This window comes from Canis lupus, chromosome 1 (assembly GCF_048164855.1).
Source record: "Canis lupus baileyi chromosome 1, mCanLup2.hap1, whole genome shotgun sequence".
NCBI classification, from domain to species: Eukaryota; Metazoa; Chordata; class Mammalia; order Carnivora; family Canidae; genus Canis; species Canis lupus.
The window spans coordinates 102309192-102323940 of record NC_132838.1 but is presented as its reverse complement, the minus strand read 5'-3'; the positions used below and the strand labels follow the sequence as shown (position 1 = coordinate 102323940).

The window sequence follows — 14749 nt, the reverse complement described above, 5'->3', positions numbered from 1 at the left end:
ATACATAGACCACATCTTCTTTATCCATTCATCTTTCAATGGACACCGAGGCTTCTTCCACAGTGTGGCTATTGTGGGCATTTCTGCTATAAACATCGGGGTGCAGGTGCTCCGGCATTTCACTGCATCTGTATCTTTGGGGTAAATCCCCAGCAGTGCAATTGCTGGGTCATAGGGGAGCTCTATTTTTAACTCTTTGAGGAACTTCCACACAGTTTTCCAGAGTGGCTGCACCAGTTCACATTCCCCACCAACAGTGCAAGAGGGTTCCCCTTTCTCCACATCCTTGAGAAGAATGTTTTAAAGATTTGTAAAAATTTATTCATGAGAGACACAGAGAGAGGCAGAGACATAGGCAGAGGGAGAAGCAAGCTCCCTTTGGGGAGCTCGATGCGGAACTCGATCCTAGGACCCCAGGATCATAACCTGAGCAGAAGGCAGATGCTCACCACTGAGCCACCCAGGCATCCCTTGAGAAGAGCTTTTTAAAGTGACTTTGGCAACCATTGGGTCCAGGCCAAACCCAGAACTGCAGTGTCAGGCAGGGAAACAGCCCGATGCTGTATCATTTTAAGTCCTTTGGTTGCTAAAAAGAGAAGCTAACTGGATCACTTAAGCCAAGAAAGTGGTTGGATACTGCAGGGTTGATGAAGAACCATATTTTTCCAGGATCATGGACCAGGAGAGTTTTGGTAAACCAGATAAGAAGTACTAGGCCACCATAGAGAAAAGTCAGTTCCATATTCTGTGCTTGTTTCACTCAGTAATCCAATTCCAGGGAGAAAGTGCTGGAATGGTTTAGTTTAGGGATACCAAATCAACACCCTGTATACGGTGAGGGCAGAGGGAAGCACTTTGGGTCTTTGTTGTTGTTGTTGTTGTTGTTTTTGAGGGAAGTACTTTGATCAAACTGCCAAAGACAAAAGACTGTAGGGAATATGGTCCATATAGTTTCCCAAAGACAAATCCACATACAGTTATCAGGAAGGGGGAATGAGTACACAGCAGGAGAATCAACGGATCTCATGAGAGATGCCCTATGGCTGAGGAAAGTGGTGGCTTATCGGATGCCAGGAGGCTCAGCCTTTTACCTCTTCCTCTCCACAACTGCACTGGGGACGGGGTTGATGGTTCAATGACTGTGGAGGCCGAGAAAATTTTAAGGCCATTCCACTTTAAGTTCAGCGTTAGCACAAGTACAGCCATCCCAGGCCCCTGTGAATAAGAGCTGAAATTTACATTACCTCAGTTCCAGGAAGAAAACAGCTTACAGCTTAACGCCCTAGAAAGCCTCATATTAGAATAAGAACAGAGCCCAAGCCAAGGGCAAGAAGCCCCATATTATAATGAGAACAGAGCCCAATGCCCTGGAAGGCCCCATATCAGAATGTAAACAGAACTTGAGAAATTCCTCCACCCCTTCTGGAGGTCCCCTAGACCAGCCCTTAAAACTAAGCTGAAACCCACCTTGGGGTCCAAGTCCCTGCTCCGCTGTGTCGGGTATACTTGGACCCAAGCTCGAGCTTGTAAATAAACCCTCGTGTGTTTGCATCGGTGTCAGCTCCTTGGTGGTTTCCCGGATTCACAATCTTGGGCACAACATGACCACTTCTATATTTCAAAGGATAGTAGTACTGAAGTTCCTAGTCTTGGTCACAATTGTCCAAAGAAGTAGGTCAAGCAGATTTCAGTGGTGAAGACTCAGAGTTTCAAAGTAGGAAAAAGAGTTTGGTTAGATTGTAGACCACTTTCCCTTTAGTATTTGCATTGGGGTTGATGTGTTGGCCTTCTTTGCCCTCTCCCTTCTAATAGGGATCTGCTAAACTAGTAGATCCATATCCTTATATTGGAATCACCCAGGACTTATGTTTGCATGAATACATATTCCTGGACTGTGAGCACAAAGTTTCTGATTTGATAGATTGGGTGGGGCCCAGCCTGGGTTTGACATCTCCATGCTGAACGACCACCCCAGGTGTTTCTGAACCACATCTTTAAAAAATGCTGTGCATTCCTGAAAGGTCATGAGGGCACAGACTATATTACATTATTCACCACAGTGTCCTGAGAGCCTCGAGAAGTGCCTGACTTGTTTGTTGTTTGATGCCAAATTAAGGAGAAGACACCTGGGAAGATGAAAGCATTGGCAGAACTGGTCTGATGACAAAGAACAGAAACTCATTCAGTCTGGTGCAGTAGTTGTATTTTTATACTGTTTGTCATATTAGATTACCACCGTAATCCTGAGTGGTGGCAGGGCAGGGGTTATTCCTCACACCCTTTCCTGTTTATACAGGGTGAAACTGAGCCTCAGAGAGACTAGTCCAACAACCCACATTGAAGGGTTTTAGTCCATCCAACTCCAAGTCCCTTAACACCAAATCCAGCATCCTGGGAGTACTATAGTACATTACCTTCCAAGGGTGGAGCTTCTGGGTTTCTAATCTATGAGGATAGCTATGTGAATAATGAATGGAGACCATTAACTGAGCACCAACTGTGTTCCAAGCACTGTGCTAGATGCTTCCATACATCTCTTTGTTTAATGGTAACAACTCAGTGTAGGAAGTATGGCTACTATTCCCGCTTCACAGATGAGAAGACTGAGGCTCAGGAAAGTCAAATCCTAGTTTGTACAACCAAGAAAATAAAGAGAGACAATTCAGATCCAGGTTTGTCTTCTAGAAAAACTAGATCCCTTCAAAAGTAGCCCATAAACTGAAGGGAAGAAACTTCTCCTCTGATGTATTTACCCATATTCAAAAAAATATTCTTACTGAGCTTTAGAGAAGAAATAACGTAATTCGTGTACCAGGCTAGTTATTAGAGATCAGTAAATCAGGGCACTGAGAAGGATAGGACATCAACCCAAATTGGCTTAAATAAAAGACAAATTTACTCGTTCACCTAAGAGGAATTCCTAAGGGCAAGACACACTTTGGGCATGGCTGGATCCAGAAACTCGACAAAATCAGAACCACATCTTTCCCCCCACCCACCACCATTGGTTCTGATTTTCTTTGCAATGACTCCATTATCAAGCAGGAACTCCTCTGTTAAAGACCAGATAGCTGATTGCCTCTACAAGCTTACATCCTTAACAGCTATGAACAAAGAGAAGTTTGAACAAAAATCTCAGTGTCTGGCTCTCCAAAGTTAAGATCTAAAGCCCCTAACTACTTAGTCCTCCCTTTATCGATAGCGTTTGTCTTATAATCTTAGAGTTCCTTCCACAAAGACACAGAGTGTATTTCCTTACCCCATGACTTTGGATATGGCCATGTGACTTGCATTGACTAATGGTATCTTATTGGGTGGCACATGACCATAGCTTTGAAAATCATTTGAACAAGGGAGCCTTCTCATTCAGCTATTGTAGTGAGAAAAACCATGCCAGAGCTCTGTTCCCAGGAGAAAAATGGGAAATGTGTGGACCAGAGGGTCTTCTAGCTAAACCAAGCCTATGATGGTGAGCACTCATGGGCATGAGCCAAGATCAGAAGAACCACCCAGATGACACCAACCCAAATTAGCTAACCCTCAGCTGATTGACGATTAACAGCAATATGTGACATGTTTTAATACAGTACATTCTAGGATGGTTTTCCATGCAGTACTCTTGTGGCACTTACTAATACACTCTAGTTGGCCCAATTAGGTTCATTTATCCACCACTACCAAATAATAGTAATCAGGGATTGAATGCTCTGCCACGAGCCTTTTCTTGGACAGGAAGGTGGAACCAGCACCACCATGACCGGAAGAGGAAAACAATAGAGTTTTCCAGAAAAAAGTCAGAGCACTGTATGATATATTTGCACATAGATCCGTGTCAAACATCCATCAACAATTCCTGAAGAAGTCATTCATGGGGTCCAGATTCCTGGCCATGGCAACACACGCGTCCCAGGGCAGCCCTCACCTCCTTGTTTCGAAGGCTGTAGATGAGGGGGTTGAGCATGGGGGTTACCAGGGTGTAGGACAAGGACACCACCTGCTTGCTCTCCGGGGAGTAGCTGCCCTTGGGTCGCAAGTGGATGACCCCCGTGGTGCCATAAAACAGAAGCACCACGACGAAGTGAGAGGCGCACGTGGACAGGGCCTTGTGGCGCCCCCTGGCAGATGGCATCCGCAGCACGGTGGCCAGAATCTTGGTGTAGGACGCGGCTATCAGACAGAAGGGAACCATGATAACCAGCACCGTGGCCGCCAACACGTTGGCCTCGAAGACTCTGGTGTCTGCACACACCAGGCTCAGCAGAGGCGCGATGTCACAGAAGAAGTGGCGGATGCCTCGGGGCCCGCAGAAGGGGAAGCGGAACAGCCAGATGGTGAAGACCAGAGACACAGGGACGCCAGCCAGCCAGCACGTGGCGGCCAGCAGGTGGCAGAGCCGCGGGCTCACGATGGCGCCATAGCGCAGAGGCCTGCAGATGGCCACGTAGCGGTCCCAGGCCATGGTCGTCAGGAGGAAGCACTCGGACGTGACGCAGGACAACACCAGCAGCAGCTGCAGGGCGCAGCCGGCGGGAGACACGCCCCGCCCGGGCCGCAGCAGGGTCAGAAGCAGCTGCGGCACGATGTCCAGCGAGAAGCACATCTCCACCAGGGCCAGGTGGCGCAGGAACAGGTACATGGGCGCGCGCAGGGCCGGGTCCAGGGCGGTCAGCAGCACGATGAGCGCGTTGCCCAGCAGCGTGAGCAGGAACATGGCCAGGAAGAGCGTGGCGAGCAGCGGCCGCAGCGCGGGCACGTGCGCGAAGCCCAGCAGGACCAGCTCCCTGGGGACGCAGCTCTGGTTGGCGCAGGGGGGGGCTTCGGGGGCGCCCGGGGGGGCCCAGGCGGTCGGCATGGCCCCGGGCGGGGGCGTGGCGGGCAGGAAGCCTGCGGGAGGGGACGGGTTGAGCTGAGGCTATGGAGAGCAGAGCTGCACCTGCCGGGGCTCTGTCTCCTCAGTGGGTGCTGCCCAGAGCAGATAAGCTCATGCCATGTGCAGGGCCCTCCCTGAGGGCCCCCATGAGCCTGGTAGGAGATCCCGGGGCTTACAAGGCTCACAAAGCCCTGACTGGCCTGGCCCACCCACCTTCTGACCTCTCCTCCATGGAGTTGCATCCACCATGCCTGATCCTGCCTCAGGGCCTTTGTGTTTGCCATCTGTGTCCTTTCAGATGCTATTCCCTGTCTGTTTGTGTCCCTGGTTCCCTTTCCAAGGTCTGTGAGGATTGGTTCTTGGCTATGTCTCCATCCCCATCTTCTTCTGATCTTTTCACTTACCAAGTCCAGCTTCAGAGACCTCCTTCTCTCTCCAGGGCTTTGCACTTGCACAACTGCATGCCCCTACCTGTGGGTGTGTTTGGACCTTTCCCATACTCCAGGCCTCCCCTCAGATAACCTTTTCGGATCTCCTCCCCTGATGGCCAGAGAGAATGTAACCAGCCACACTTTCCACTATACTCAGCTTGGAATTAAATTGACTTTACTTTTTTGTTCAATAATCTGTTTCCTTCTATGGACTATGAGCATCATGGGAGTAGACAGCTTTCCATTTAATGCCCAGCTCAACTTACTCTCCATTATACAGTACTGTAACTTCTCTCTCACAAGAGCTTTGTTTGTGTGTGTGTGTGTGTGTGTGTGTGTGTGTGTGTGTGTGAAGAATATAAATGACAATACACCCAAGTTATGAGCACTAGGGCCGTCACATAGTAAGTCCAGGGGCATCCGTGTTTGTTAAGTGAATCCGCATCATGAAGTTGTTACTACACTCTTGTTATATACAAGATGAAGCTTAAATATGTTATTACGGCATTCAAAGCCCCTTGAGGCATGGGACCCCTTTTTTTGGCCCCCTTTTCTTATTCATTTATTTAGCCAGAGAGAATTCACTGTACTAGGTGCCGTAACAGGCTGGGATTTGGGGGTGAATAAGAGAATCAGACCTGTTCCCTGACATCATGCGGCCTTGAGGGAACAGAGGATAACTTCCTCAGAAGCAGGGCAAAGCTTTTCTATACTGGCACCTCAACATCTGGTGTCATGTCTAGCTTGCATTAGATATTCCATCAAAATTGATTGTGTGAAAAAAAAATTGATTGTGTGCATGAACCTCTGTCTACCCATGATTTTCTCCCCAGCACCTAATACAAAGCCTGGCTCATAGTAGGTGCTCAGTAAATATTTATTGAATGGCAGGACATCTATCTCCTACATGTTGAAGCTCCCTAGGACCTAGATTAGTGTCTACATCCTAATCGAGATTAGTGAGCTACACACAGAAGTAGCTCAAAAATATTTGTTGATTAGCTAAGGAGAGGATCTCTTCTCAGTACTCACCACACCCTCTACTTAAACACATTCTTATAATTTCCCCAGGTCCTCACCCATTGCACAGGGATTCCCACCTCATGCTGGCTATACCCACACTTCTCCACCTGGCCCTAAAATCATGCCAACCTTGGACCACCTGGCATCTGGCTAAATGGCACGGTAAGGAGCTGGAGTTAGGGAGTACGTGTTGAAGCTCCACATGTGCCATTTATTAACCTTGCAATTCCAGCAGGATGACTTGAGCCTCATCTCGTCTATAGGTAGATTTCTTAGTCAAAAACCTATGTCTCAGAACTCTGGGTGAGGAAAATTAAACCCAGAGAATATAAGTATCCCAAAGTAAGTGAAATCACTATCTCAAAGTCATCTATACCCTCATAAAACGCCCAGTACTGCAGCATTATTCACACTGGCAAAGACATGGAAGCAACCTAAGTATCTACTGATTTATAAGTGGACAAAGAAAAAAATATAATTACATGTATAAAATCTACATTATATATAAAGTAATATATACATATACAATGTGATATATAGAATATATATATCATACAATACAATATTATTCAGCCATAAAAAGCTGGAAAATCTGCTATTTGCAGCAACATGTATGAAGCTGGAGTGCATTATGCATAAGTTAGAGGAATACAAATACTGTATGACCCCACTTAGATATGGAATCTTTTTTTCAAAAAAAGTGAATTCATAGGAACAGAGTGGAATGGTGGGTGTCAGGGTTTGGGAGCATGCAGAAATGAGATATCAGCCAAGGGTACAAATTTCCTCTTAGATATAGATATGAATAATTTCTGAGGATCTAAAGTGCAGCATGGTGACTATAGTTAATAACACTGTATTGTCTGTTTGGAATTTGCTAAGACAGTAAGCTTTAAGTGTCCTTACACTGCACACTCAGAAATTTAACTGTGGGTGATGATGGTAATTGTGGAAATCATTTCACAATATATACCTGTATCAAATTATCACCTTGTACATTTTAAATATATACAAACTTATTTATCAATTGTATCTTAATAAACCTGGAAAAAATTAAATAAAACAAAATGGGGGGAGGGGGAGAAAACTAAGTCCAGAGAATGTGTCTTGCTCAAAGTCAAGAGGAAACCAGCACTCTTACATTGAATAACTTCTCCAAAGTCACACAGCTGGTAAGCAGTGGACCAGATATTCACACTCAAGCATTTCCAACTACCTGGTCCACACCCCAGTGCATGACATGAGTGTGAAGCCCTGTGAGAGATCATAGTTGGGTTGTCATGGAGACCACTGGGTTTGCAGTCCTCGGGTTTAGATGAGAGCTTCAGCATGGGGATAAACTTTTGGGAGTTGTAAGGACAGAGAGAATTTCCAAAGTCATGGATCAAATGAGCTTACTTAGAGAGACGTTGAGTTAACTTCTCCAAATTTCCATATTCTCCTCTGTAAGAGGAGGATGGCATAAGAATTGCTCACCTTACCTGGGCACTCACTACAACTGTGTGAAGTTCTGTTATTGTATCTTCCTTGTTTCTCATATGGAGAAACTGAGGCCAGAGATGTTAAGTAAGTTTGCCCAAGTAAATGGAAAAGCATTGATCTGAACCCATAGTGTCCAGCTTCAGGATAAGCTCTATCCTATACAGCCTCTACACATAGCAGATAATAGTTTATAAAGTAACACATTAATTTCCTCCCACATGCTTGTCCTATATACCCCAAGTCCACACAGAACGCCCCCTCCTCTTGCCTCTCTCAGTCATGGAGGATGGAATTATCCATGGAGTAGTAGTCCCATTTGCACTCACCCAGTAAGAATTATGTCCTCCACTCCCTTGGAACCATGAGATCATGAGCAGAGCTCAAACAAAGCAGGGTTCAAATCCAGGCTCTACTTTTTCCTGACCATGTGATCATGGTCTGAACTTCCATTGTCTCTCTGAACTTCCATTCCCTAGTAAAGAAACTGGGAGAAAAAAAATTGTTGAAAAAAGACCCATCTCAGGGCCATGAGAATCCAATGAAATTGCATGTCAGAAACTTTGAACAATAACCACTGGGAAACCTAGCCTAGAAGAACACAATGCCAGGTGGTGACAGAGAAGACACATGTGAGTGTAGATAAATGAGATGTTAGTTTTACTATAAAAATTTAATATTTTTCAAGGAAAATGTGTTCCTATACTATTCATATATTGCTCAGTTTCATCTCCTGTGAAATGGGACAATAATTATACCTTCTTCATGATGGTAGTTTTAACTGAGATTACTCAATACAATGCCTAGTAAGAGCTCAATAATAGTTATTGTTGTTACTATTACAAATGATAATCCTAGATGCCCCTTCCTAGCTGTGTGGCCTTGGGACAGTTCTGTTCCCTTGCGGAGCCTCTGCTTCCACACAAGCAAGTTGGAGTTAAGAAGATCTAACCCTCCATGTTGTGAGGGCAAATTTATTTCCTGGGGATATCTGGGCACATGTCAGACACATGAGTCCTACCATTTTTCTCAACACTGGGGAATCAGTGAGAGGCATGGAACCTGATCTCTGGTCTTTTATGCACAAAGATGTTGAGGGTGATAACTCAGGAAACATTTGATGGGTTGTAAACTACACTTCCTAGACTATGGATGCAGTCACTAATTACAGAATCTTTAGTTTCTTCAAGTGACCTCGCTCACTTCCCTCCTGTGATTCTGGAGCCATGATCAAGACAACATCCCCACCAAGTAGTTGTTAAGCCCCTGCTTACATACCTTTCATGACAGGGAGCTTATCACCTCTCATGGCAGCCCCTCCATCCCTAGACTTTAAGAATGATTACAAAGATCTTCCCACCAGCATTCACATACATGGTTGACAGGAGCATAAACTGAAACAAATTCTTTGGAGGGCATTGTGGCAATATCTGCCCACATGAACACTCAAGAAATCTCTTGCCCCTGCAATTCTACTTCTAGGAATTTGTCCTACCGACAGATGTGCATGTGCACTCAAAGGTCTGTGTGTGAGGTTAGTTAGAGCTGAGCATTATTTCTAAAAATAGAAAATTGGAACAGACCTAATGTTCATTGATGGGACTGGGGAAATGCATTGTGTTGTATTCTTATAGTGCAAAACTCTACAGCTCCTCCTGCAATAATGGTATTAATATGTGAGAAGCATGGTGCATAACACGTAGAGAATATGCTATCATTTCTCTATATGTATTATCTATACATGTATCCACAACATGCACTTGCATATGTATATGCAATGGATGTTTCTGGAAAGACATATAAGATTCTGTTAACAGTGGCTGCCTCTGGAGAGTTTCACTGGAGGTCAGAGAGGCAAGATATATTTGTCATCATTCATCCTTGGAACATGTTTACTTTTAACCATGGGTGTGTATTTTGCTTCTGCAGAAATTTTAGACACTGAAGAAAGAATGAAAGCCATACTTGCTATAAAAACATTTGATCCACTCATATGAAGTATATAGGGGAGTCAAATTCATGGAGGCCAAAAGGATAATGGTGGGTGCTAGGGGCTGCAGGGAAGGAGAAATGGGGTGTTCATTATGGGTACAGAATTTTAATTTGCAAGATGAAAAAGTTCTGGAAGTTGGTTGCACAATGATGTGAATGTATTTAACCCTACTGAAGTGTACACTTAAAATGGTTAAGATAGTAAATTTTATGTTATTTGTATTCTACCACAATTTAATAAAATAAAAAATTTAAATATATTTGAGATAACACGAGAATGTACCAAACAAACAGAACATTCCGTAGAAACCAATGCCTACTTCAAAGTGATAATCAGGATTTATAGTTTGGACTTGTATCATTCAGATTTTTATGTACATAAAATGTTTTATATGATTTGACTCCTACCACAATTTTATTTAACACTTTAGAATCAGAAAAAAATAGGCTTCTGAAAATTTATCTGCAATTCCACAGAGATCATCCCTGTTCGATGCATTACATACATAGATTTCATTTTGAAAACAAAATTAGTTTTTCATCACATTTTACATTTTAGCATGTTTCATTCATGGAATATTTTCCATATTAATAAAAATGATCATGATTTTAATTAATGTGCAATATCTTGTCATTTGGTATTGGCAAATGATATTCAAACAAGTCTAAGTTACATAAATGACATGAGGAAGTTTTTGTCACCAAATGAAGTGAGTAAAAGTACTTACCTCATAGGCTTGTGGTGGGAATGAATGGAGTTAAGGCATTAAAAGTTTTAATACAAGTCTCAGCATATGGCAAGCATTTGATGTGTGTGCTGTCTTATTTTTATCATTACTCTGTGATCAAGTTGTATTCATTTTTTTTAGAACTCTAGAGAATTCCACAATGGACATCTTTGTGGGTAAGTGTTGGGCTTGTTTTATCTTTTTAAAATGAGTTATGGCGAAAAAGAATTGAAGGAGTAAGGAGGGGTGGAGGGATGAAGGAGGAAACAGGGCAGGAGAGACAGAAGGAAGGAAGGAAGGAAGGAAGGAAGGAAGGAAGGAAGGAAGGAAGGAAGGAAGGAAGGGAGAAGGGAGGAATTATTTTGCAATTGTGGGATGTAAAGTTTTATAGAAGATCAGCCAATGCTCTTCATTTTTGGACCAGAAAAGGTGAAGCTCAGTCAGTCTGCCTACATGACCTGGTGGTCCCCTTGCCCCACCACCATGCTTCTGGCATCATCCTGTTCTGTAGGGTAAACCTCAGATTATGGATTAAGCAGGAAACAAAAGCTCAAAGAACTTCACCAACTCAGAAAGCAAAGTGGGAGTGTCCACACCTCTTGCCCCTTGTCAGATCCTCAGGGAACCATGCTTTTCTCCCTGAATAGCCAAAAGAGGGGCAGCCCCGGTGGAGCAGGGGTTTAGCGCCGCCTGCAGCCCAGGGCGTGATCCTGGAGGCCCTGGATGGAGTCCCACATAGGGCTCTCTGTATGATGCCTGCTTCTCCCTCTGCCTGTGTCTCTGCCTCTGTCTCTATGATTAAATAAATAAAATCTTTAAAAAAAATAGCCAAAAGAGGCTCTATTCCCAAAGAAGACTCTGAGCAACCAGTGCATCTACAGCTCAGAAGCTTGGCTGAAGGCAGGTTCAACAAGATATAAACTTCTGGCCAGGGACCTTGAGGCTGTCATTCTCCCTGAAGACCTCAAAATCAGGGCTCATTATCTATCCTATGTGCCAACCAATGAGCAGTGGGGACACGGCCCTTCCATTCTATCCATCCTCTCTCTCTGTGACATAGCTGAAGAAGCATATACTTCTCTATGGTACAAAAACCCAGTTCCATGGCAAGAGTACTTGATGTTGGCAAGGGTATGAACAAATGGGTCCTCTTCTACTCCTCTGGTGGGTGCAGAAACTGACACAGCCATGTGGGGGGGCAAGCAGATAGGTTAAGATGAAAATATGCCTTCTCTGATGTAAATCAAACCCACAATGGGAATCATATCACACGTGCTATGATGTTTGTCATTAAAAAGAAGGGGCAAAAAGAGGAGATAACAAATGTTGGAGAAGATGTGGAGATGATAATGGTAATGGTGGTGGTGATGATGGAGATGATGATAGTGATGGTGGTGATGATCATGATGGTGATGATGAGGATTATAATGGTGGCGATTATGGTGGTGGTGATGATGATGGTGATGGTGGTGATGGTAATGGTGATGATGGAGATGATGATGGTGATGATGAGGATGATAATGGTGGTGATGATGGTGATGATGGAAATGATGATGGTGGTGGTGATGATAAATATCATGATTTTGTTGTTATTTTTACAAGATCCTGAGGAAGGAGGGCATTTGCAGGAGATAAGGTCAGAAGCCATGGCAAAGTATCTATATTTGGGAGGATTTTATTTCTGTTACAGTGGGAAGTGATGGCAGAATTTTAACTCAGCAAGGGATATGATCTCATTTAGGTTCATTCTGAATGCCTTCTGCAAAGTTTAGGATGAGAATTAGTAAGTGACATACATGAAACATGTCACTGGGACTGGCACACAGTGGGTGCTCTGTGAGCTGTGGTTGACATGTCACCAGCTAGCTCCTGCTTTAGGCTGGGTGTTCCTTGGGGACAGGGTCTGTGTCTGATTTATCTCAGTGTCCTCAGTGCCCAGCACAAAGCCTGGCACAGCACAGATGTATGTATGTTAGAAGTCTTTGGTTACAAGCAACAGAAACTGAGTCTGTTAGGAGCAAAGGAAGCCCAGGCCTCCATGTCTCTATCAGCAGGATTTGAGGTTCCTCTAAAATTTGCATACTCTTTGTAGGAATTCCCCCTTCTCTCCATTTTTGCTCCAACACTTTCAAAATTCCCATTGCTTTCTGCCTTCAAAGTATCAGGATTTAACTCCTTGGGTCCTTTTACTCAACATGAAAGTCAAGTCTCTTGGGCCATTCCTTATTCTTTGGGGTCAAATCCCCTTATAGATCTATGGGCAGAAGGCAAAACACCCAGGCATTCTTTATTCCCTTTCCAGATTTTATAGTATGATATCATTGAAGCTGCCATGCCTAAAGCCAACATGCTCTCCATTGTATTTGTTGCCATGGACTTCATGCATTTTGTACATTGTGTGACTCTCCCACCGGAAAGCAAGTTTCATGAGGATAGGGTTTTGATCTGTTTTGTTCACTACAGTATCCCCAGTGCTCAGAACAGAGCTTAGCATACAGTAGGCACTCAACAAAGATCTGTTGATGGAAGCAATAATTTTATTTATTTATTTATTTATTTATTTATTTATTTATTTATTTATTTATTTTTATTGGCGTTCAATTTGCCAACATATAGCATATAACTCAGTGCCCATCACCCAGTCACCCCCACCCCCCACCCACCTCCCGTTCTACCACCCCTAGTTCGTTTCCCAGAGTTAGGAGTCTCTCATGCTCTGTCTCCCTTTCTGATAATTCCCACTCATTTTTTCTCCTTTCCCCTTTATTCCCTTTCACTATTTTTTATATTCCCCAAATGAATGAGACCATATAATGTTTGTCCTTCTCTGATTGACTTACTTCACTCAGCATAATACCCTCCAGGTCCATCCACATCGAAGCAAATGGTGGGTATTTGTCGTTTCTAATGGCTGACTAATATTCCATTGTATACATAAATCACATTGTCTTTATCCATTCATCTTTCAATAGACAGCGAGGCTCCTTCCACACTGTGGCTATTGTGGACATTGCTGCTATAAACATTGGGGTGCAGGTGTTCCGGCATTTCCCTGCATCTGTATCTTTGGGGTAAATCCCTAGCACTGCAATTGCTGGGTCATAGGGGAGCTCTATTTTTAACTCTTTGAGAAACCTCCACACAGTTTTCCAGAGTGGCCGTACCAGTTCGCATTCCCACCAACAGTGCAAGAGGGCTCCCCTTTCTCCACATCCTCTCCAACATTTCTTGGTTCCTGTCTTGTTAATTTTCCCCATTCTCACTGGTGTGAGGTGGTATCTCATTGTGGTTTTGATTTGTATTTCCCTGATGGCCAGTGATGCGGAGCATTTTCTCATGGGCCTGTTGGCCATGTCTATGTCTTCCTCTGTGAAATTTTTGTTCATGTCTTTTGCCCATTTCATGATTGGATTGTTTGTTTCTTTGCTGTTGAGTTTAATAAGTTCAGTTTTTTCTAAATTTTTTTTTATTGGAGTTCAATCTGCCAACGTATAGCATAACACCCAGTGCTCATCCCGCCAAGTGCCCCACTCTCTTGGATACTAGCCCTTTATCTGATAAGTCATTTGCAAATATCTTCTCCCATTCTGTAGGTTGTCTTTTAGTTTTGTTGACTGTTTCTTTTGCTGTGCAGAAGCTTTTAATCTTGAGGAAGTCCCAATAATTCATTTTTGCTTTTGTTTCTCTTGCCTTCATGGATGTATCTTGCAAGAAGTTGCTGTGGCCAAGTTCCAAAAGGGTGTTGCCTGTGCTCTCCTCTAGGTTTTTGATGGATTCTTGTCTCACATTTAGATCTTTCATCCATTTTGAGTGTATCTTTGTGTATGGTGTAAAAGAAGGGTCTAATTTCATTTTTCTGCACGTGGCTGTCCAATTTTCCCAGCACCATTTATTGAAGAGACTGTCTTTTTTCCACTGGATAGTCTTTCCTCCAGGGAGGAAATTGAATCAGTCATCAAAAACCTCCAAGACACAAAAGTCCAGGGCCAGATGGCTTCCCAGGGGAATTCTATCAAACGTTTAAAGAAGAAACCATACCTATTGTACTAACGCTGTTCAGAAAGATAGAAAGAGATGGAGTACTACCAAACTCGTTCTATGAGGCCAGCATCAACTTAATTCCAAAACCAGACAAAGGCCCCACCTAAAAGGAGAATTATAGACCGATGTCCCTGATGAACACACATGCAAAAATTCTCAACAAGATACTAGCTAATAGGATCCAA

The 14749-nt window shown here is 43.8% G+C and overlaps 1 protein-coding gene across 1 annotated transcript; it reads right to left on the bottom strand.

Annotated features, from left to right (window-relative positions):
• Positions 1 to 3150: 3150 nt before the first annotated feature.
• LOC140606778 (olfactory receptor 10A7-like) lies at positions 3151 to 4852 on the bottom strand. The gene has a single exon (XM_072780702.1). The coding sequence runs from the start codon at positions 4850 to 4852 to the stop codon at positions 3863 to 3865; it is 990 nt and encodes a 329-aa protein (XP_072636803.1). The 3' UTR covers positions 3151 to 3862.
• Between the last annotated feature and the right edge of the window lie 9897 nt (positions 4853 to 14749).